This window comes from Colias philodice, chromosome 31, assembly GCF_061535455.1.
Source record: "Colias philodice isolate Cphi_HAF_F1 chromosome 31, ilColPhil1 Martin Lab GWU primary, whole genome shotgun sequence".
NCBI lineage: Eukaryota > Metazoa > Arthropoda > Insecta > Lepidoptera > Pieridae > Colias > Colias philodice.
The window spans coordinates 850,749-872,946 of NC_143116.1; the positions used below are offsets into that span (position 1 = coordinate 850,749).

At 33.6% G+C, this 22,198-nt stretch overlaps 1 protein-coding gene across 4 annotated transcripts; it reads right to left on the reverse strand.

Annotated features, from left to right (window-relative positions):
* Positions 1-1,308: 1,308 nt before the first annotated feature.
* Positions 1,309-22,173, reverse strand: Ns4 (Nucleostemin 4). Of its 4 annotated transcripts, none has more exons than XM_089713874.1 (12): positions 22,133-22,173; positions 21,162-21,268; positions 19,178-19,322; positions 18,462-18,609; positions 17,759-17,899; positions 16,626-16,836; positions 14,662-14,832; positions 14,006-14,208; positions 10,874-10,989; positions 5,059-5,193; positions 4,368-4,465; positions 1,309-3,922 (listed from the first exon to the last, which is right to left on the reverse strand). In XM_089713874.1, the coding sequence occupies exons 2-12, from the start codon at positions 21,253-21,255 to the stop codon at positions 3,726-3,728; spliced, it is 1,659 nt and encodes a 552-aa protein (XP_089570000.1). In that variant the 5' UTR covers positions 21,256-21,268; positions 22,133-22,173; the 3' UTR covers positions 1,309-3,725. The 4 variants fall into 4 exon arrangements, with proteins under 4 accessions (XP_089570000.1, XP_089569998.1, XP_089570001.1 ...); XM_089713872.1 differs by having other exon boundaries at positions 22,066-22,167; XM_089713875.1 differs by lacking the exon at positions 22,133-22,173 and adding an exon at positions 21,882-22,025.
* Between the last annotated feature and the right edge of the window lie 25 nt (positions 22,174-22,198).

Here is a 22,198-nt window from a genome sequence, read left to right on the forward strand (position 1 = left end):
AAGTTAATGGTCATAGTGCAATCTCCAGTGTATTATATATAAGCTTCTTGGCTATCTCTTAGCTATTTATTTAATTAACTCTTCAATACATCATACATAAGGAAATTTGGTTCCATTTATTTACCATAAAAAAACATAATTGTTGATTAGGTGGCGATCATTTAGCAGTTAAGTTAGCAGTGATCTAATCTATTAGTTTAGACACAGATAATATAAAATTTTTATATATATTTAACTATTATATTTATTGCACTCAAAACTTGAATTTTATAACTAGCCGTGCTGTGTAATATAAGACTCAAATACCGAAAATTACCTCACAAGTCACAACGTGTTGCAACGACGAGAAAATGCCGAATGAGAAAATGTAGTAACGTATAAAATTTTATTCGAATTTTATCTTAACATTTGTAAATTTCAATAAATAAATCAAACTCAATTTTTATACAGTTCATTCTCGCCTACTTTAGCTTTACTAATCTGAAAAATGAATTATTAACTTTAGAATGTCGGAAAACAGGCATTTAAATTGTATTTTTTTCTTCGCGTTATTCTCGTATGTATGTTGGTGTTACAGAGCCCGTGCTCTGTATATCCGTATATAAATCATAATGTTATACTTACTGTGTCGGTATAATCAGGAATCTTGCATTGTAAAAGGAATTTCGGAGCCTTGAGCGTTTATTATAAAACGTAGAGATCTTCTTTGTAAAACAATTATGGTTTCAATATTTGTTGCACATTCACGTTTTTCTTTATTAATTATAAACACGATGCTTTCACAGTTTACTTCACAAATAAAAACATAATGAAACCAATATCCCTTGAGCATATTCAGTGAAAAATAAAACCTTTTTCTATACAGGGTGTCCCACTGTTGATATACTAAGCTCAAAGGAGGTTATAGTTTTGCATACGCTGAGTACGTAAAAAATACTTATAAAATTCCAGACGCATTTTTTTTCAAATAGATGAATTGTTAAAACTCTATGTGTACACCCATAACAAGCAACCCACCCAACTTTGCCACCAGCACGTGAGCTATCGTTTAAGATTATGTTTTCATAGACAAAATGCTCACATTAAAGAAGCGGTACATGACGGCTGCGCGAAGCTAGAGAAGAAAACATGGATTTTCAGGAAAAATTTAGCAAAAAAATTTTGAAGTAATTTTGTTGTTTAAGTATTTTTTTCGTGATCAGTGCATGCAAAACTACAAGTTTCTTCGCGCTTAGTATACCAATAGTGGGACACCCTGTAGGTATATCGGTTAAGTGTATGATAAAAAATGTTATGACGATTCAAAAGTGCTTGCATAAGAAGTTTAATTGAATAAATAAAAGTTTGAGTTTGAGTTTATATTTTGACATTTTTAGCCTAACGTCATTAAAGTCAGTTTTTGGGGCTACAAAGTTAGTCATAAAGGCCGTGAGTACGGCCCTGTTAAAGGGGTTCGGTTTTGATCCAAAGATTTTACATAGCCGTTAAATTATTTCATGACAATCCTATTGTATTCTTCAATGAATATATATATCAAACATAATAAATTAACATTATACATACATACTAGCTGTGCCCCGTCGTTTTACCTGCATTATTTATATTATTTTTATTTATATTGTTATATTAGCTTGATGATATAATATTATATAGTCTTCCTCGATAAATAGACTATCTAGCAGTGAATGTATTTATTGTTCAAAACTATTTTCTTTAATTAGAAGTTAATAAGTAATCAGAGAACGCACATAATAATATCTCTTCATCTATATCTTCTTATATATAAAATTCTCGTGTCACAATGTTAGTCTGCATACTCCTCCGAAACGGTTGGACCGATTCTCATGAAATTTTCTGTGCATATCGGGTAAGTCTGAGAATCGGCCAACATCTATTTTTCATATGTACCACGGGCGAAGCCGGGGCGGACCGCTAGTATACATATAAAACTCAAAGGTGACTGATATAGTGATCTATCAACGCACAGCCCAAACCACTGGACGTATCGGGCTGAAATTTGGCATGCAGGTAGATGTTAGGACGTAGGCATCCGCTAAGAAAGGATTTCCCGAAATTCTTGCGGGAACGGGGAAAAATGGGGATGCACGTACAAAGTCGTGGGCGGAAGCTAGTATTTTATAAATCTAAAACAAGGCTAAAACATAATATAAATGCTGATTATTCTCTAAAGGTTCATTAAGTATAAAATAAAACACAATCTCAAGTTAATAATTTATTAAAAAATACAATTCTTAATAAGTTAACAATTTAAAACTATAATATAGTTATTAAGCTGCGATATAAATATTTTATTAGAGTAACGACACAATTTAATGATTTTCACATGGAGTGGTATTAAAAATATAGTTTTTAGCTACATAAGTGTAATACTATTATATAAGAAGCTGTGTCCCGCGGTTTTACCCGCGTTGCTCCGCTCCTGTTGGTCTTAGCGTGACGATATATAGCCTATAGCCTTCCTCGATAAATGGGCTATCTAACGCCGAAATAATTTTTCAAATTGGACCAGCAGTTCCTGAGATTAGCGCGTTCAAACAATCTCTTCAGCTTTATAATATTAAGTAAAGATATATCAAGGATCGGTGACAATACAATAATTTTATGATTTTATCTTTATTTTATATTCTTGTTCAATGTGATGTAGCTACATAATATTTTTAACTCTAATTTATATTTAGAACTAGCTTTCCGCCCGCGGCGTCGCCCGCTTTTTCAAAGAAAAACCCGTTCCCGTAGGATTTCCGGGATAAAACCTATCCTATGTCCTTTCTCGGGTATCAAAATATCTCTATACCAAATTTCATGCAAATAGGTTCAGTAGTTAAGGCGTGATTGAGTAACAGACAGACAGACAGAGTTACTTTCGCATTTATAATATTAGTATGGATGGCCAATTACGTTTTTAAATTTTCATTTATATTAATTTTTAAAACTACATAATTTGATAGTAGCAAATCTTTAAAAATAGAATAAACTTGAAGTTCAGTTAAACCGGATATAACTGGTGTTTATCGAAAAGTAATTTCTAATAATAAATTTAATAACGTGCATAAAACATAGCCAGCTCTTAAACTATAATTAGAATAAGCGTAATTTAAGCCGAATGTCAATCATCTCGGGCCGATTTTTCAATGCTTGGATAAAACTTATCCGTCCAATAAAGTATTACACGATAATATTAAAATGTCACGTAAACTGTCAAATACGGGCAATTAGAACAGGTTTTTAAAATGGTAGTTTTATACATTATTCGACGAATAAGTTTTATCCAAGCATTGAAAAATCGGCCCTTAGACTATAAAGAGATAGTAAAAATATCAAGGCCTATTTAAACAACAGCGGTATCCCGATGGCACGCGATTAAATCTCTTACGCAGTATATTATAGAGACTCTAATCGCGTATCTATTTTATTGGATTTGAACGAAAAGGAATGCACTGTTATAACAAATTAAATGAATTTATTTTCACATTTTCTGTGTAATAAATAAAGATACTGAAATATTTTCCATTACAAAATATTATAATAACATTTTCATCAAAACAACGTCTTATTATTGAAGTGAAACTGCTTTAGGCGCGTTGAGAGTATAATTTCAACATCGCGTCATGGCAATACCGTCACGTCATGGAGTAAGGCGACGATTTTGGTATTGTCTAAGAAGTTTCACTTCTGACAAATGCTTTTTTTATTATTTTGTATATTTATTCATTAGCCAAAGCCGCAAACTTATTAGCCATACTGGCTGTTTCCCCGTCACTATCGCTATCTCCCTCGCTCTCATCACCGTCGCTATCTCCGTCTCCCTCTGACGATGACGTCACGGCTATTTCTTGCACGTCTTTAGTGAGCGCTTGAACCCACTTGACGTATTTTATCTCATCGCAGTTTTCGTATTTTTCTGTGAACATTAAATAATAAATAACTTTTAACTTAATTAAATAAGAATTAATCTCGTTTTAAAGTGACCAGGAATATAAAAGGAAAATAATAGATTGAAAAAAAAAACAACAATGTCGAGAAACAACACCACAAGTTTTTGCAAAATATAGAAATAATTTTAATTATAAAATGAAAACTTTTATAGTTTGAAAATTTTAGGATCTATGTAATAAACAGTATTTATATGGTGAGAATTGTCGGGAACTGACAGGTAACATTTTCTTAAAATGGTGCGCGTATCTAATTACTTTATTACACAAAATTCAAAATTTCATCAAAATTAATTCAGTAATTTAGACATAAAAACGAAACAAACAGAGCCATTTTTCGCATTAATACTACAAGTAAATATCACAAATACATAATATATGTAACAGAAACATTTTTAATATTCACATACTTACCTCTTTCTTCAGTAAATTTAGGCGGTCGCAACCACAGGCAGATTTTCCCGTCCAACGCCATCCTTAGAATGCTGTTAGCCGCTCGGTATGTGTCCAGCCTAAATTAATATTATTATTTAATTAAGTAAACTTGGTTTAGGATACAAACGTGGCTTAACGTGGTTAAGTTAAACGTCAATATGTTTTAAGTTTTTAACCGAGGTTTAAGGGGGCGCATAAAGCAAAATAACCAATCTTCTATTAGATGATACGTGTAATATGCAAGACCAAATCTAAAAAATAAAATATATATCAAACTAGATGATATGTTCAACGATTCTGTTTAATCAAAAACATAAAATATTAAAATTTACTCGATAAAAAAAAATCACCAAGTTAGCTCTAATTTTCATACTTTTACGTTTTCTACTTGACATGGTAATACTTATTATGATTTTTTTTTCATAAACAATTATATTAAAACATTTGCAAGATATTTGTCAGAGCATTTTGTGTAATTACTTTTAGTTTTGGTTTTATCTGCGATAAACCACTTTTATCGTGACAAAATCAAACGTTTATCTCGAGAAAAAAAGAGCGCCAATTTTATTATAATCGGTTAAGTGGTTTAGGAGTCCATTGAGGACAAACATTGTGACACGAGATTTATATATATTATTATCTACTCACTCACTCACTCACACTAACTCACCTAGCAGCCTTAGCGGTGAGATATCCCCGTTTCTTCGCCCACCCATCACATATATCCCTCGGCGACCACGTGTCGTCGTTCTCTGGGTGATCCATGCGCAAGAGTTTCGGTAGATCTAGACGTTCCGCTAGGAATCTAGGAAATTTAAATAAACAAATAAATATTATAGGACATTATTACGCAAATCGACCTACAAGTAAGCTCAATTAAGGCTTGTGTTGTGGGTACTAGGCGACGATAAATATAATATTTAATAAATACATATATAGATAACACCCAGACCCAAGAACAAAATAATTGAGTTCATCACACAAATATTTGCCCTGACCGGGGATCGAACCCGGGACCGTCGGCTCAGTAGGCAGTTACTTTACCACTGCGCCAACCGCGTCGTCAATGTATGAATAAGGGTTGATTTTTCAATCCTTGATTAAAACTTATATAGGTAAACCAGAATCTGATGGCAAATAGGGAAATCAAAATTTTGAGTGTGCAACCCTAGGGAAAATGGACTGAACGATCTTGATACTGCTTACTTTTTATTTTGACCTCAATATCATTAGTACATAAGTGGATAAAACTGTACTTAATAATGAGATATCCACGAAATATTATGTAGGCACTTATAACATATTATACATATTATTTTTATATAGGTAATACATATTATTTATTTATACATACCTATATTTGTATATATCATTATGCCATGTGAAAATATGGATTTTAATGATAATTATCTGGATAAAAATTCGATTATTTATAAAATATATTATATGATAAGTACGATGTTTTATAAAATAAAACAAAAATAAAATAAAATCATGTTTATTTTCGTTTTTCGTATTAACACATTATAAAATTGACTTGGACTGCTTGGACTTGACATATAGCCGTATTGTAAGCGCCTGTAATAAGTTTCCATAAAATTATATTTTAATCAACAAACAATAGTATAGTATATATGTACCTACTTATAACATTTTTTATTTAAAGTATCAAAACGGGTAAGTCCAATTTAGCAATAAAATCTTTCACGCGCTTTAAAACTGAAAATTGTGATGTGTTTGATCCTTCTTCATCGAATGTTTTTCAATAGACATTGTAAACAACACCTATTGCTTGTGATCGCAGCGGTTTTATCGATATTTCGAAGATTTTGAAGACAAAATCCTAAAAATTAATCATCAACACAAATAATTTGACAACCAATTTGATAATTGTCAAATAAAGTTGCCACATGAAAATCTTTTATTTTTGAAATATAAATATGCCATCAGATTCTGGTAGACCTATACATCGAATAACGTATTAAACTACCATTTCAAAAATGTATTCTTATTGTCCGTATATGTCACTTTACAGGTGACATTTTAAAATGTTCGTGTAATACTTTATTGGACGGATAAATTTTAACCAAGGATTGAAAATCGGCCCTAATAAGAATAAATTAAATTTATTAGACTGACCGGTTGGCTTGGTTGGTAGTGGCCCTGCCTTCCAAGCCAGAGGTCGTGGGTTCGATTCCCACTTAGAAAATATTTGTGTGATGAACATAGATGTTTGCTCTGTGTCTGGGTGTTAATTATCTATATAAGTATTTATTACAAACTAGCGGTCCGCCCCGGCTTCGCCCGTGGTACATATTTACGTTTTCTCTACGTAAAAACCATCCTCGTACTTCAAGGAATATAATAAAAAAAGAATTATCGAAATCGGTTCAGCCGTTCTCGAGTTATGCGCTTACCAACACATTTTGCGATTCATTTTTATATATAAGATTATACAGGGTGTCCCAAAAAGTAGTGATGAACGGAAGCTGGGAGGTAGAGGACCTAGAGGGCTATCCGAATCACCCCCATGTATGTTATGCGATTTTTCGTATTTTCGGAGTTATGACGTTTTTTTCAATTTTTCAAAAAAAGCCGAGTACGATGAGATTTTCACTCATGGTGACGTCAATTATTGCGGAAGATGTTTGATTTTTTTTTTGTGTGCTAAGCTGAAAGATAGGCCAATTCAGTATGGTAACATTTACTATAGTTAAATCTTCGAATGGAATAAAAAAAATAATTAAATGCCAAGAGAGATAAAATTATCCAGTATGATCATCACTTCAAGGGCCCGTAAAAAAATAAAATCACATAAAAAAAAGTTTTCCGTTTAGCTTTTAAAAACTTGCTCTATCTATCAGGTAGCTACCCTGAAAATTTCATTTTATTATTCAGAAGGCTTTAATCGAAAAATTGAAATCTAAATTTGGTAAGTGCAAAAATTGAATAAACATGATGATCAATAAAAACAAATTAAAACCAATAACAAGGTGTTTAATTACCAGAAATTTTTAAAATGACCCTGCTGTTGCTCAGTGCAAGTGCGACATCACCGTAAAAAGTTGTCTTTTAAATGTCTGAATGCCCTTTTATCATTTTTAATGGTTTCTTCTGCTACTATGAATTTTCGGGTTATTTCAACAAACGGAAAACTTTTTTTATGTGATTTTATTTTTTTACGGGCCCTTGAAGTGGTGATGTTCACCACTGGCTAAGTTTATCTTTCTTGGCATTTAATTATTTTTTTTATTCCATTCGAAGATCTAACGATAGTAAATGTTACCATACCGAATTGGCCTATCTTTCAGCTTAGCAAACCTGCATGAAAATCTCCGTGTGAAAATCTCTGTGTGAAAATCTCCGTGTGAAAATCTCTGTGAAAATCTCCGTGTGAAAATCTCTGTGTGAAAATCTCTGTGTGAAAATCTCTATGTGAAAATCTCCGTGTGAAGATCTCCGTGTGAAAATCTCCGTGTGACAATCTCCGTGTGAAAATATCTGTGTGAAAATCTCTGTGTGAAAATCTGTGTGAAAATCTCTGTGAAAATCTCTGTGTGAAAATCTCTGTGAAAATCTGTGTTTTAATCTCGGTGTGAAAATCTGTGTGAAAATGTCTGTGGGAAAATCTCTGTGTGAACACCTGTGTGAAAATCTGTGTTTAAATCTCCGTGTGAAAATCTCCGTGTGAAAATCTCTGTGAAAATCTGTGTGAAAATTTGTGAAAATCTGTTTATATCTCGGTGTGAAAATCTGTGTCAAAATCTCTGTGTGAAAATCTGTTAAAATCTCGGTGTGAAAATCTGTGTGAAAATCTATGTGTGAAAATGTCTGTGTGAAAATCTATGTGAAAATCTCCGTGTGAAAATCTCTGTGTGACAATCTCTGTGTGAAAATCTCTGTGTGAAAATTTTCGTCTCTGTTTGAAAATCTGTGTGAAAATCTCCGTGTAAAAATCTGTTTAAATCTCGGTGTGAAAATCTCTGTGTGAAAATCTGTGTGAAAATCTCGGTGTGAAAATCTCTGTGTGAAAATCTCTGTGTGAAAATCTCTGTGAAAATCTCTGTGTGAAAATCTCTGTGTGAAAATCGGTGTGAAAATCTCTGTGAAAATCTGTGTGAAAATCTGTGTGAAAATCTGTGTGAAAATCTCTGTGTGAAAATCTCTGTGTGAAAATCTCGGTGTGAAAATCAGTTTAAAAATCTCTGTGTGAAAATCTGTGTTTAAATCTCGGTGTGAAAATCTCGGTGTGAAAATCACTGTGTGAAAATCTCGGTGTGAAAATCACTGTGTGAAAATCACTGTGTGAAAATCTCTGTGTGAAAATCTCGGTGTGAAAATCTCTGTTTAAAAATCTCTGTGAAAATCTCTGTGTGAAAATCTGTGTGAAAATCTGTGTGAAAATCTGTGTGAAAATCTCTGTGTGAAAATCTGTGTGAAAATCTGTGAAATTCTCCGTGTGAAAATATCTGTGTGAAAATCTCTGTGTGAAAATCTGTGTGAAAATCTCTGTTAAAATATCTGTGTGAAAATCTCTGTGAAAATCTGTGTGAAAATCTCTGTGTGAAAATCTCTGTGTGAAAATCTGTGTGAAAATCTCTGTGTGAAAATCTGTGTGAAAATCTCTGTGTGAAAATCTGTGTGAAAATCTGTGTGAAAATCTCTGTGTGAAAATCTGTGTGAAAATCTGTGAAATTCTCCGTGTGAAAATATCTGTGTGAAAATCTCTGTGTGAAAATCTCTATGTGAAAATCACTGTGAAAATCTCTGTGTAAAAATCTGTGTGAAAATTTCTGTGTGAAAATCTCTGTGTGAAAATCTGTGGCTGTCGCTCGCGACTGCGATTTTCAATAAGTGACATTTGGCTTACAGTTGTGCGTAGCAGAGAGTTATATTACGTGATGGTCATATTTTACTAAACTCTGTGTGAATAATCTGAAAATCTCTGTGTGAAAATCTGTGACTGTCGCGAGCGCAGTCGCGAGCGAAAATCACTGTGTGAAAATCTCTGTTTAAAAATCTCGGTGTGAAAATCTCTGTGTGAAAATCTGTGTGAAAATCTGTGAAATTCTCCGTGTGAAAATATCTGTGTGAAAATCTCTGTGTGAAAATCTCTGTGAAAATCTCTGTGTGAAAATCTCTGTGAAAATCTCTGTGTGAAAATATCCTTGTGAAAATATCTGTGTGAAAATCTCTGTGTGAAAATCTCTGTGTGAAAATCTCTGTGTGAAAATCTCTGTGTGAAAATCTGTGTGAAAATTTATGTGTGAAAATCTCTGTGTGAAAATCTGTGGCTGTCGCTCGCGACTGCGATTTTCAATAAGTGACATTTGGTTTACAGTTGTGCGTAGCAGAGAGTTATATTCCGTGATGGTCATATTTTACTAAACTATATGTTCAGATTTTTATAATATGCTTATTTATAATGTCCAAACTCAAGTAGGTACATGAATTCATTCAGAAGTATCGTGAAAGGCCATAAGCACAGATGTAACGCTATGAAATATCATGTAGCTGTAGGAACGCTTGCAATGATTTTTTTAAAGTATAGATACGTCACCCGGGCACGTTCTTTTTTATGTGATTTTATTTTTTTACGGGCCCTTGAAGTGGTGAACATACTGGGTAATTTTATCTTTCTTGGCATTTAATTCTTTTTTTTATTTCATTCGAAGATCTAACGATAGTAAATGTTACCATACTGAATTGGCCTATCTTTCAGCTTAGCACACAAAAAAAATCAAGCATCTAGCGCAACAATTGACGTCACCATGAGTGAAAATATCATCGTACTCGGCGATAGCTGAAAAATTGAAAAAACGTCATAACTCCGAAAATACGAAAAATCGCATAACATACATGGGGGTGATTCGGATAGCCCTCTAGGTCCTCTACCTCCCAGCTTCCGTTCATCACTACTTTTTGGGACACCCTGTATATGCATGTTTATCAGCCATCTGATTTCCATAACACAAGCGAAAGCTTAGTATGGGATTAGATCGTGCCGTGTGAAATTGTCCTGAAATATTTATATTTTAATATTTATATATCACTACATAGTATAAAACAAAATCGTTTTCTCTGTCCCTATGTATGCTCAAATCTTTAAAACTACGCAACGGGTTTTGATGCGGTTTTTTAATAGATAGCGATTTATATGATTCTCGAGTAAGGTTTTAGTATATCATTTACTAGCGGTCCGCCCCGGCTTCGCCCGTGGTAATTATTTCGCAATAAAAAGTAGCCTATGTCCTTTCTCGGGTATCAAAATATCTCCATACCAAATTTCATGCAAATTGGTTCAGTAGTTTAGGCGTGATTGAGTAACAGACAGACAGACAGACAGAGTTACTTTCGCATTTATAATATTAGTATGGATTCGGTTTAGGCAAAGCGGCTGGCAAGCAAAACAGGTCAAATGAAAGATGATTTATTTATTTTATTTAATATATTATTTTTTTAATATAAATAAAAGCGTAACTTACCTAATAGTAGTATATGGTTCTCTCAACTGCGCTATGGGATATGAACCCATCAAAATTTGTATAGACCGGGGCACCATAGATGGAAACACTAACCCGGGACAGTCACACAGACGTACCTACGGACAAACACACAAACATTTTATTTTTTAAAGAATAGAAAAAAATCGATCACGTGACGGGATTCGAACCCGCGTCTTTCGCCATTCTCGGCTCGTGATAGATATTTTTCTATTATTTATTTTTATTAAGCATTTGAATGCTATAAAAATACAATATAAACACACAAACATATTGTTTCAAAATTATATACTTTTAACGGATTTTAAACCATATTACCATAATATATTAACAAGCGAAAATACATCTTATGCTGCTAGGTATAAAGCTTATATTATGTTATTGCGAAATAAATCTTTTCCTATTCTTCGATGAAAAATAAGTCTTATTTCCTAAGAAATAAGGTTCAAACTCATTTTCGGCGTAAATAAATTGCCTTTAATTGTTCGTTATCCAATATTGTGCTATAACAAGGGAATATAAAACCTAAATATATACACACTAGCTATGTTCCGCGGTTTTACCCGTATTGCTTCGCTCCTGTTGGTTTTAGCGAGATGATATTATAGCCTATAGCCTTCCTCGATAAATGGGCTATCTAACACCGAAATAATTTTTCAAATCGGACCAGTAGTTCCCGAGATTAGCGCGTTCAAACAAACAAACTCTTCAGCTTTATATTATCAGTATAGATAAGGTTCAAACTCACTTGCGGCGTTAGGATAATAGTTTGAAAATGTTTAGTATGTCCCGGAGTCCTCGATACAGAGACCACTTTTTTCCCCATTATAGCGTTCATAACAATTTAAACAAGCAAATATACAATCTATTCTACTAGATATAAAGATTATTATTGCTAAATGAATCTTTTCCTAATATTCAATGAAAAATGAGTCTTATTTGCTAAGAAATAAGGTTCATACTCACTTATGTCGTCAAAAAAGTAGTCTAAATGTTTAGAAACTGCAAATATAGTACCTAAATATATTAACAATTTAAACAAACAAATATACAATCTATTCTACTAGATATACAGGGTGTAATCGTTAAGTGTGCACAAGCGATTATTCCGTAACTATTGCAGATATCAAAAAACTTTAAACTGATATCGAAAGAACTTAACCTAATGAGTAAAATGGCCATAATAATTTTTTAAAAATAAAACGAGAAATAACCAAAAATGTTACATTAAACGCTCCCATACAATTTATTTCCCATACATTTTGTATTCATAGTAGATTTTCGAAGTGACGTCCTCATTGTGCAATACAATGAGGAGCTCTATTTACAGTTTCTAAATGAACTTCCCTCCAAATTTGCGAAGTAATTAAAGCAGAAAACCAAAAAAACAAAAAAAAAAGCTAAAATCTTTCATATTAAATGTATAGGTTGATCCAAAAGTAATGATAATTGGGTATTTCCTGTGCACATAAAAATATAAAATAAATGTTTTATGCTTGCTCATGTTATCACTAAGTTATCACAAAAAAATTATATCTACAGGCCACGTTTCCAAGTATTAACATTAATTTTAATGTGAACAGTGCGAGCCAGAATGTTTCCCGACGAAAAGAAGAAACAACGATTCGACATTTAGAGGGTGAATTTCTAAATTTTTAATGAGATCAGGATAATTTTTTGTCACGATTTGTGACCATGGGCGTTACCTGGGTTCACCATGTTTATGCTGAAACCAAGAAACAATCAATGGCCTGGATGCGAGCTTCCAAAGTGACGGTGAAGATTTTCAAAGTGAAAATTAGTGGGATAGATTAAAGCCGTAGTTTTTTGGGACGCTGAAGAAATGTGGAATATTTTAAGAAGGTAGCCACTACTACACAGGGCTCTTACTACACAGACCAAATTAAAAGATTGCGGGTAGGTTAGTAAGAAAAAGAGACATGGCAAACTTCGGTCTTGAATGTTGGTTCACCAAGACAACGCACCAGATCACAAAGCGTCAGTTGCGATGGCTGCCAATCAAAAATCGGCATTGAAAATGCTTGAACACCCACCCTGTTTGTAAGATCTAGCTCCTAGTTAATTCTATCTCTTACCTCGGCACAAGAAACACCGTCGATACAAGAAATTTTAAGACGACAGCGAAGTGATGGCCGATTTTGAGGGGTTTTTGTAGATGAAGTCAAAGTTTTTTTTTTTATAAGTTAAGGAAAAAAAATATCGAAGTATATTATCTAGTTAGAAGACTATCTAGAGAAATACATAATTATTTTAACTGTAATGACCTTGTTTAATATTGATTATCATTACTTTTGGATCAACCCATGTACATGGGATATTCATATCTCATACTAAATGTATGGGAGGGTTTAAAGTTAATTTTTTAGATATTTCTCGTATTATTTTTAAAAATTTATTATGGCCATTTTACTCATTAGGTTAAGTACTTTCGATATCAGTTTAAAGTTTTTTGATATCTGTAATAGTTACGGAATAATCGCCTGTGCACACTTAACGATTACACCCTGTATAAAGGTTATTATTGCTAAATCAATCTTTTCCTAATATTCAATGAAAAATAAGTCTTATTCGCTAAGAAATAAGGTTCATACTCATCTGCAGCGAAAAGGAAATAGTCTTAAATGTTTCGTCATTCAATATTGTGATACAACACTATCTAATAAACGAGCAAATATAACACCTATTAACATAGAAATAAGATTCAAACTCACTTATGTCGTCAAAAAAGTAGTCTAAATGTTTAGAAACTGCAAATATAGTACCTAAATACATTGCAATAAGGTTCAAACTCACTTGAGGCGTCAAAAAAATAGTCTGAAAATGTTTAGTATGTCCCGGAGTCCTCGATACACATACAACTTTTTTCCCCATTATAGCGTTCATAACAATTTAAACAAGCAAATATACAATCTATTCTACTAGATATAAAGATTATTATTGCTAAATGAATCTTTTCCTAATATTCAATGAAAAATAAGTCTTATTTGCTAAGAAATAAGGTTCAAACTCACTTATGTCGTCAAAAAAGTGGTCTAAATGTTCAGAAACTGCAAATATAGTACCTAAATACATTGCAATAAGGTTCAAACTCACCTGTGGCGTTAGGAAAATAGTCTGAAAATGTTTAGTATGTCCCGGAGTCCTCGATACAGATACAACTTTTTTCCCCATTATTGCGTTCATAAGGGAACTTTTCCCCACATTCGGTTGTCCAACACAGCCGATGGTTAGGACGCCATTTTTATATTTTTCGTGCGTGTAGAACGTCGTATCCGCTTGTTGGAGTATCGTTTCGCCTGTGAATAAAGAAATATATTTTAAATGCGTTTATTTTTGTTGGAAGGAATACTTCTTTTGCCTGTATCATCTATATTATATCTTCAAGTCGATGAAACGAAAAAGCGACAAGAAAGAGATACACATAAATTCATAAGATTTTACGTGAGAGAGAAAGAGATAGGACATACAGTGTTTCTGGATTTTGAGTATGTAATATTTTTTAGCGCACAATCTATATATTTCACTTATAAGCGAAATTTGAATAAAAAATAATGAATAAAAAATAATGAATTTACAATCCTTCTAAATTCATTATTCTTATTTAAAATCCGCTTAATTTATGCTTGTTTTGAACGCGATTTAAGCATGAGAAAATAATTGTGTACACTTTGCGACCAAAATAATTATAGGATCAATTCAACGCCATTTTAAGAATTGTGACGTCACACGTGATATTTTCCATCTCTTACCAACTTCCGTCTCCTCATCATCAAACTCCACTCCACTCTCTTCTCCTATCTTCTTCTCCCACGAAGTGAGATCGACTTCTCCCTTCACTATATCCTTGCAAGCTTCTAGAAGTTTAGAAGCGCCTTCTGCGCACATACGCTGTCTGCCTTTGCGACGACGAACTTGAAGTCCTGTGAATAAATAATAAATTTATTTATATACTAGCATTTCCACCCAAAAAAAAATTTGAGCGCGGGGACTGAATCCAGAAATTGCGTAACGAAAAAACCTCACGCTCCCCACTCCGACGGGCGCGGAGGAGTGGCTTGAAGGCATAGCATGCAATAGCTTTACTGCTTTCCATCATCATAAGTCCTCGTAAAAGATAAGTAATAACTTTATTAATTATATATTATACTTTTATTTTTTTAATTATTATAGTTTACTAATATTTTTAGTGGGTTATTTCATATTTGTTACGCTTTTAGGTAGTTATGTGAATTTGATGATATGTTAGTTATTTTTTAAATGTGTCTGGCTAGATGTAAGAACCATGAAAACTGTCTGGCTCTTAAGGTAACATCTTTTTATAGGTCCCCAAGTAACATATATAAAATTTAGCTTTTAAACTATAATGAAAGTTAGGTACAATTTTATACACCCTTACTACCTGTTTCCTGCCAAAGTAACCACAACCCAGACTTGATAATCGCTAGTCGTTCTTATCTTTATCGGAGACATATACAGAGAAACTTTCAACTTTATTAAAGAAAGGAATGTCTGGCCGTCGTGGGCTCTTGATCTAAACGGATTTTAATGCGTTTTTTTTAATGGAGTGGTTCACGCGGAAGTATTAAGTATATAATTTATTAGGTTTAAACAAAGCGGGCGAAGCCGCTGGCGGAAAGCTAGTAAGTATTATAATAATTTGCGTTTTCGGCAAAGTAATCTTCAAAAAAATAGCATGTAAATATCTAACAGGCCATCAACACATTCGCGGTGCCCCTAACAACGCAAATGCTATTCGGCGGCGAGAATCACTTACAATCAGGTTACTATTTACGTTATTTTTTATGACTGGAGACTGTTAAAAAGCTATACAATGAAATAGGGTATGTTTTACCGCGGTGATTAATCTCATTTTCAATAAAATTTCATTTCTTTATTTTTAAATCACCTAATTATTACTATATTTATAAACTCATCAGCCTAATCCTGGCATCCAGGGCACAAGGTAAAGTAAACCGCTTCCAAACCGAGCCATATAGCCATTCCATTTAAGAATAATTAATATTAGTAGATATAAATACTATAAAGGTGTGTTTGTTTGTCTTTCTACACGTCGTGACGGAGTGATTTTAACACATTATATTTGTGTCTGGAGATAGTTAAGAGTCTAGGCTTTTTATGGTGAAATATCTTATAACAATGGGAGTTTCTTTTTAATCGCGCGATATAAGCAAACAACTAGTTATTAATATATAAAAAATGCCCCAAGCTCACCAGCTTTATCACAATTTGCCCCTTGCAAATTATACTCGGGGCACGAAGTAAAATAAACAACTTTTAAACTGGGGCACATTGTTATTAAAATCAAGAATAATTTAAGAAAACTAGTTATACATATGTACTAATAATACACATAAATATCTATGATATATAAAAAAGCTAGATACGTTACCCGCTCTCTATTTTGGCAAGAAAAAACTCAGCTAAGTGCCCGAGTTTCACTTAGTCACGCACCATTCAGCGTCGTGGCTGGACGTTCTTTTTATATTTGAATCGGCAGTTGTTATTACGAAGTACATGAGTGAGACATGTATTATGTCTCGTGCGTGAGAGTGAAAGAGAGAACAACTGTATTGGTGATAATGCGTTAGTAAGTAGGTATGTATTAATTACGCTGTTTTTTAGTGCAATGATGTTGGCGTATGCCGCGTCTACTAGTATAATAGAATCATTGATAAAAATGCCCCAAACTTACCAGCTTTATCACAATTTGCCCCTTGCAAATTATACCCGGGGCACGACGTAAAGTATACCACTTTTAAACCGGGGCAAGTTTTCGTCAAATAATCTTTCCAAGCAGCAACGACGGGTGCGGGAACTAGGTCTATTTTATTTAGTACAAGAATCATATCTTTATTTTGCTCTTTTACTACGTATTCGTAGAGGGAGGGGGGGAACATCATACCCTGAAATTTAGGATTTAAATTTTTTTTAATTGTAAAAAAACTAATAATTTAAAGTATGAATTAGATATTTATTTTATTTATTTTTATTTATTAAAAAAGGCTCATCAATAGTTGTTACATACGTATCTTTCGCGTTAAACAGTTAAAACTGGATTTATAACTTACTAGCTTTCCGCCCGCGGCTTCGCCCGCTCAGTCAAAGAAAAACCCGCATAGTTCCCGTTCCCGTGGGATTGCCGGGATTTCGTCATTTTCCCGGGATAAGAAGTAGCCTATGTCCTTTCTCGGGTATCAAAATATCTCCATACCAAATTTCTTGAAAATTGGTTCAGTAGTTTAGGCGTGATTGAGTAACAGACAGACAGACAGAGTTACTTTCGCATTTATAATATTAGTATGGATTATTACAAACTGGATTTACAACAATTACAGATGAACACAACATTCACATTAGGCGATATCTATACACAATATATCTATACAATTAATTAGACAAAAATAAATGTATGTGCTCTTATGATAAAGGAGTTCAGATTGAAATGATTGTATTTACAACAGGCGATATTAAAAAAATAGTTATTACAATAAATATTTAGTTATATAGCATTTAAATTGCTTTATAAATAAGCATTGCTTAAAGAATAGAAAATTTTGATCTAGAGACGGGACTCGAACCAGCGTCTTTTGCCTCACGGGTTTGTAAAAAAAAACTGATTTTTAACCCCCAACGCAAAAAGAGGGGTGTTATATGGTATTTTTTTAGTATCAAAATTCAATACCAATCCCATAAACATAGAGGTATTTGTAACTTGAAAAAGTTTAAATTTTTCTCTTTATGTTGAAAAAAAATTGAAATAATTTTGGTAATGATTATTATTACAATTTCGAATAAAAACCGGTTTTAAAACCGTCAAAAACTCACCGCAAACCTGACATCCACGATCAACAGCAAAATATCACACATTTCTAAAACCCTCCATAGCTGTCTCCATGTTTCTAAATTAAGTTCAAAATAAGACATTTCCTTCCAACGGGGCGATGATTGCAGAGTGTTTATGTATTCCTGTAGACAAACATACAAGCACATTAAATATATTGGTAAATAGTTATTATGTAATAATAGTCTATTAATATATTAATTCTGGTAGTGAAATTAACAGTTGCCTGGTAGAAATGGCTTTTATTTATAAGACATTCTGTATTTATTTAAACCGATATTTACTCAGTATGACTTTTTTCTCTTTTGTGAATAATAAAGAATATATACAAAAAAATATTATTGTTAGAAAGGCCATGTTAAATATTAGTTTGAATATAATAAAAATGTACTGCAATTCTACACAGCTGCCTAATTGATGTAGGTAGTTGATAACAAATCACAGCGAGTCAACGGCTATTAGCAAAGTGAGGGTAGTTGGTTCAAATGTCGTATAAACAACATCTGAGCCCCCCCCCCCCTAGGCACGATTCGTACAAATGCGCCACGATTGAAAGGAAAGCGGCAATTTATAGTATTCGACAGCTAAGCATGTTCGGACAGAAAATAGTGACAACTATTCATCCACAAAAATATTAAATCAAAAATTACGTCTAACACCTGATACATTATTTATGTTTTTAATTACCCTAAAATACTTCTGTTCTTGCGCGTCCAACTGTGCTGGTGTCATGTTAAAGTCCCATGGAGGTCTTTTTGGAAACGTCAATTCAGATGGAAAGAAATCTATCGGATCTATTTCCATCTCTTTCTCGCTCACGTGGTTTAGGGCTTTGCTGAAAGAGATAGATAGAGGTTTAAAGGTTATATAATATATAATATAGAATGAGTTTTGTAACTAAAAATGATCCTTCCTACTAATATTATAAATGCGAAAATTTGTGACGATGGATGTATGTGTATGTGTATTGTGTATGTTTGTAACTCTTTCACGCAAATACTACTGAACCGGTTCAAATGAAATTTAGCACACACATAGACAGTAACTTGGATTAATACATAGGTTAGGTTTTATCCCAGAAATTCCTTGAAAACGGTAACTATGCGGGTTCTTCTATGAAAACGCGGGTGAAGCCGCGGGCTATAGCTATAGCTGGTTAAATATGTATAACTAGCTTTCCGCCCCCGGCTTCGCCCGCGTTTTCAAATAAAAACCCGCATAGTTCCCGTTCCCATGGGATTTCCGGGATAAAACCTATCCTATGTGTTAATCTCAGCTACCATCTATATGTGTGCTAAATTTCATTGTAATTGGTTCAGTAGTTTTTACGTGAAAGAGTAACAAACATCCATACATCCATACAAACTTTCGCCTTTATAATAGTAGTAGGATAATTAACTCACAGAGCCTCCTCCTTCTTCAGCCTTAGTTCTTCGTCACTCTCTCTATAGAATTTCAAAGCATATCTGTTCGCGTCTCCGCGACCCCTTGATCTATTCGGCTGGTAGTTCATTGATAGGACGTCATAATTGCTTGTGTTTGATGATGCTGTAATAAAAAAAGACGGGTTACACTGGGGGAGTGCCGGCAGAAGTGAAAACTTGATTATTAACGTTGAGCATGTTTGATATTTTGGAATGGTATCCGTCTTACGCTTTTTCGATCAGGTCACGTGTCCTGACGCGAGTTTAATATTTTATACCCATTACAGAAAAAGTGCTCAACGCCGCTAAAGAAGTTTTCACTTCAATATCATACTAATATTATATTATAAACTAGCTTTCCGCCCGTGGCTTCACCCGCTTTGTATAAAACCTAATAAATTATATACTTTAAGTATATAATTTATTAGGTTTTATACAAAGCGGGTACCTTCCTCTTGAATCACTCTATCTATTAAACAAAACTGTATCGAAATCCGTTGCGTAGTTTTAAAGATTTAAGCATACAAAGGGACATAGGGACATAGAAAGCGACTTTGTTTTATACTATGTAGTAGATGCAAAAGACATTGGATGTTTGTTACTCTTTCACGCAAATACCACTGAAACGAGTACAATAAAATTTGGTATGTTGGTAGCTGAAGACCTAGAATAAGGCATAGGCTATCCCCGAAATTACGAAATCCCACAGGAACATAAATCTTTAAAACTATGCAACGGATGTTGATTATCAGCACACTTAAAGAAGTTTCACTTCAAAATTGAAAAAAATAACCAAATATTTAAGAAAGTGGCTTACGCACATGGGGGGATTGAATGTACTTTCATTGTTTAAGGTTACTTGAATTTCTTTGCCGATTTGATCTTAAACTTTTAATAAGGGGTTTCTTTAGAGAACTGCCGCACGTATTATAGGTTTTTTGTGGGGGGGGGGGATGGGGGGGAGGAGGGGCGGACCCTCCCACCAAAAGGGGAAAGTTAGGAAACCAATAGTTTTAGAGAAAAATCAATTTTCCTATTCTAACCTCAAAATGTATGGAATTGGTGTAACAAAAATTTTACGATACATAAATAAAATACAAACAAGTTGTGAAAACCTACGTAGTTTTTTTTATTTGAGTGGGAATCGCCCTAAAGTCGCTTCTGGCACTCGCCGGCCGCTGCCGCGGCACGCTCGCTTCGCTCGCTCGGCTCGTGCGGCAGTTCAAATGTTAACCTAATACGCTCGTCGCTTCGCTCCTCGCTACCTAATTGAATACTAAAAGTAAAAGTTTAATAGTTTTTTAACCTACGTAGATTTTTTTTAAGCTATTGCATAGCTTCTATCGCGGGCCTTGAGCGCGGGGACCGAATCCAGAAATTGCGTAACGAAAAACCTCACGCTCCCCACTCCGACGGGCACGGAGGTGTGGCTTGAAGGCATGCTATGCAATAGCTTTGCCGCGGCAGTCCCCGAGTGCCACACGTCTTTTTTGTTTGAGTGGGAATCGCCCTAAAGTCGCTTCTGGCACTCGCCGGCCGCTGCCGCGGCACGCTCGCTTCGCTCGCTCGGCTCGTGCGGCAATTCAAAAGTTAACCTAACACGCTCGTCGCTTCGCTCCTCGCTACCTATTTGGATATTAAAAATAAAAGTTTAATAGTTTTTTAACCTACCTACGTAGATTTTTTTTTGTTTGAGTAGGACTCGCCCTAAAGTCGCTTTTGGCACTCACCGTCGTCTTTTTTTGCACAACAAAACGGATAAATGCACTTGTTTCGCACAAAAAATTATTAACTTTAAAAATTAATAACTAAAAAACTACAAGTTTCCTAACGATAATATTTTGGAATTACAATCTTATATTACCTAGCTAACTAAAAATATAAATATTTCCAACAAATTCGTGCGGCAGTTAACTAAAGCCAACCCTTTAATAACTTAGAAATTATAATTTATAGTACTCACATGACAACAATAATGTTTTATTCTGTTTCTTTGATTGCAACTGCTGCTTTTTAGCCTTCCCGCTAAAGGGAGTCTTCCTTCTTGCTTGCGGCATGGTGTCTTACTCTCTATGAAAGTAAATAAAATTATATTTCTTGATAAATTTAATTATTAAATTTTAGATCTTAATTTAAATATTCTCTTCTTTTTTATTGGAATAAATTATTTTTGTTAAAACATTTAGCAAAAATATATTTAAATTGTATGTTATTCTTCTAAAACCCAATATTCTAATTTACAAAATACTATAAACTATACATATTATACCTAGAGAAATAATACCATATAAAATACTTATTAGAAAAATTTCACTAAAAAAGCATTTATTTACATTTAACACAACAAAATATGCACCTTGCTAATTAAATATAAATTGAATTAAATAGCAGCTAATTATACAATGACCCATGTTGGTTATAAATTCATATATAAAAAAACTCATACTGTATGAAGAATTTTATGAATCATACATAGTTAACTGCATTAAGACAATTTATTATTCCCACTTACGTTAACCTAACTAAATTAAACACGCGGGTTTTCTTACAAACACAGAAATTAATTTCTATTGAAACTATACGTAAGTCTTATTAATAATACGCAAAAGTACAGTTAAGAAAATCGCCGGTAAACTAAAGAATAATACATATAAGTGTTAGGGACCATGCGGTCCATACCCACCTCTCTCCTCAGGTAAGATACGGCCTGCGGGAGGTTCAACGACCCTACACTGCAGTCTAGACGGCAAAGAAGACCTAAGAACCTAATTCGTCCGGTAACCGCAGGCCCATGCGTTTTAACCAAAAATTATGTTATCTTTGTTACCCTTACCTAGTAAGTGTACAAGGAAAGTAAATGTTCTCACCTGTACGTATACCTGACGAAAGTATATGCACTTGTAAGTCTAGATTTTTTTGATAAATAAAACTTACCAGCGTTTATCTCAGTTTATCTTCTCGAAAAAAACTGAGTATCAATCAATGTCAATATTGTAAACA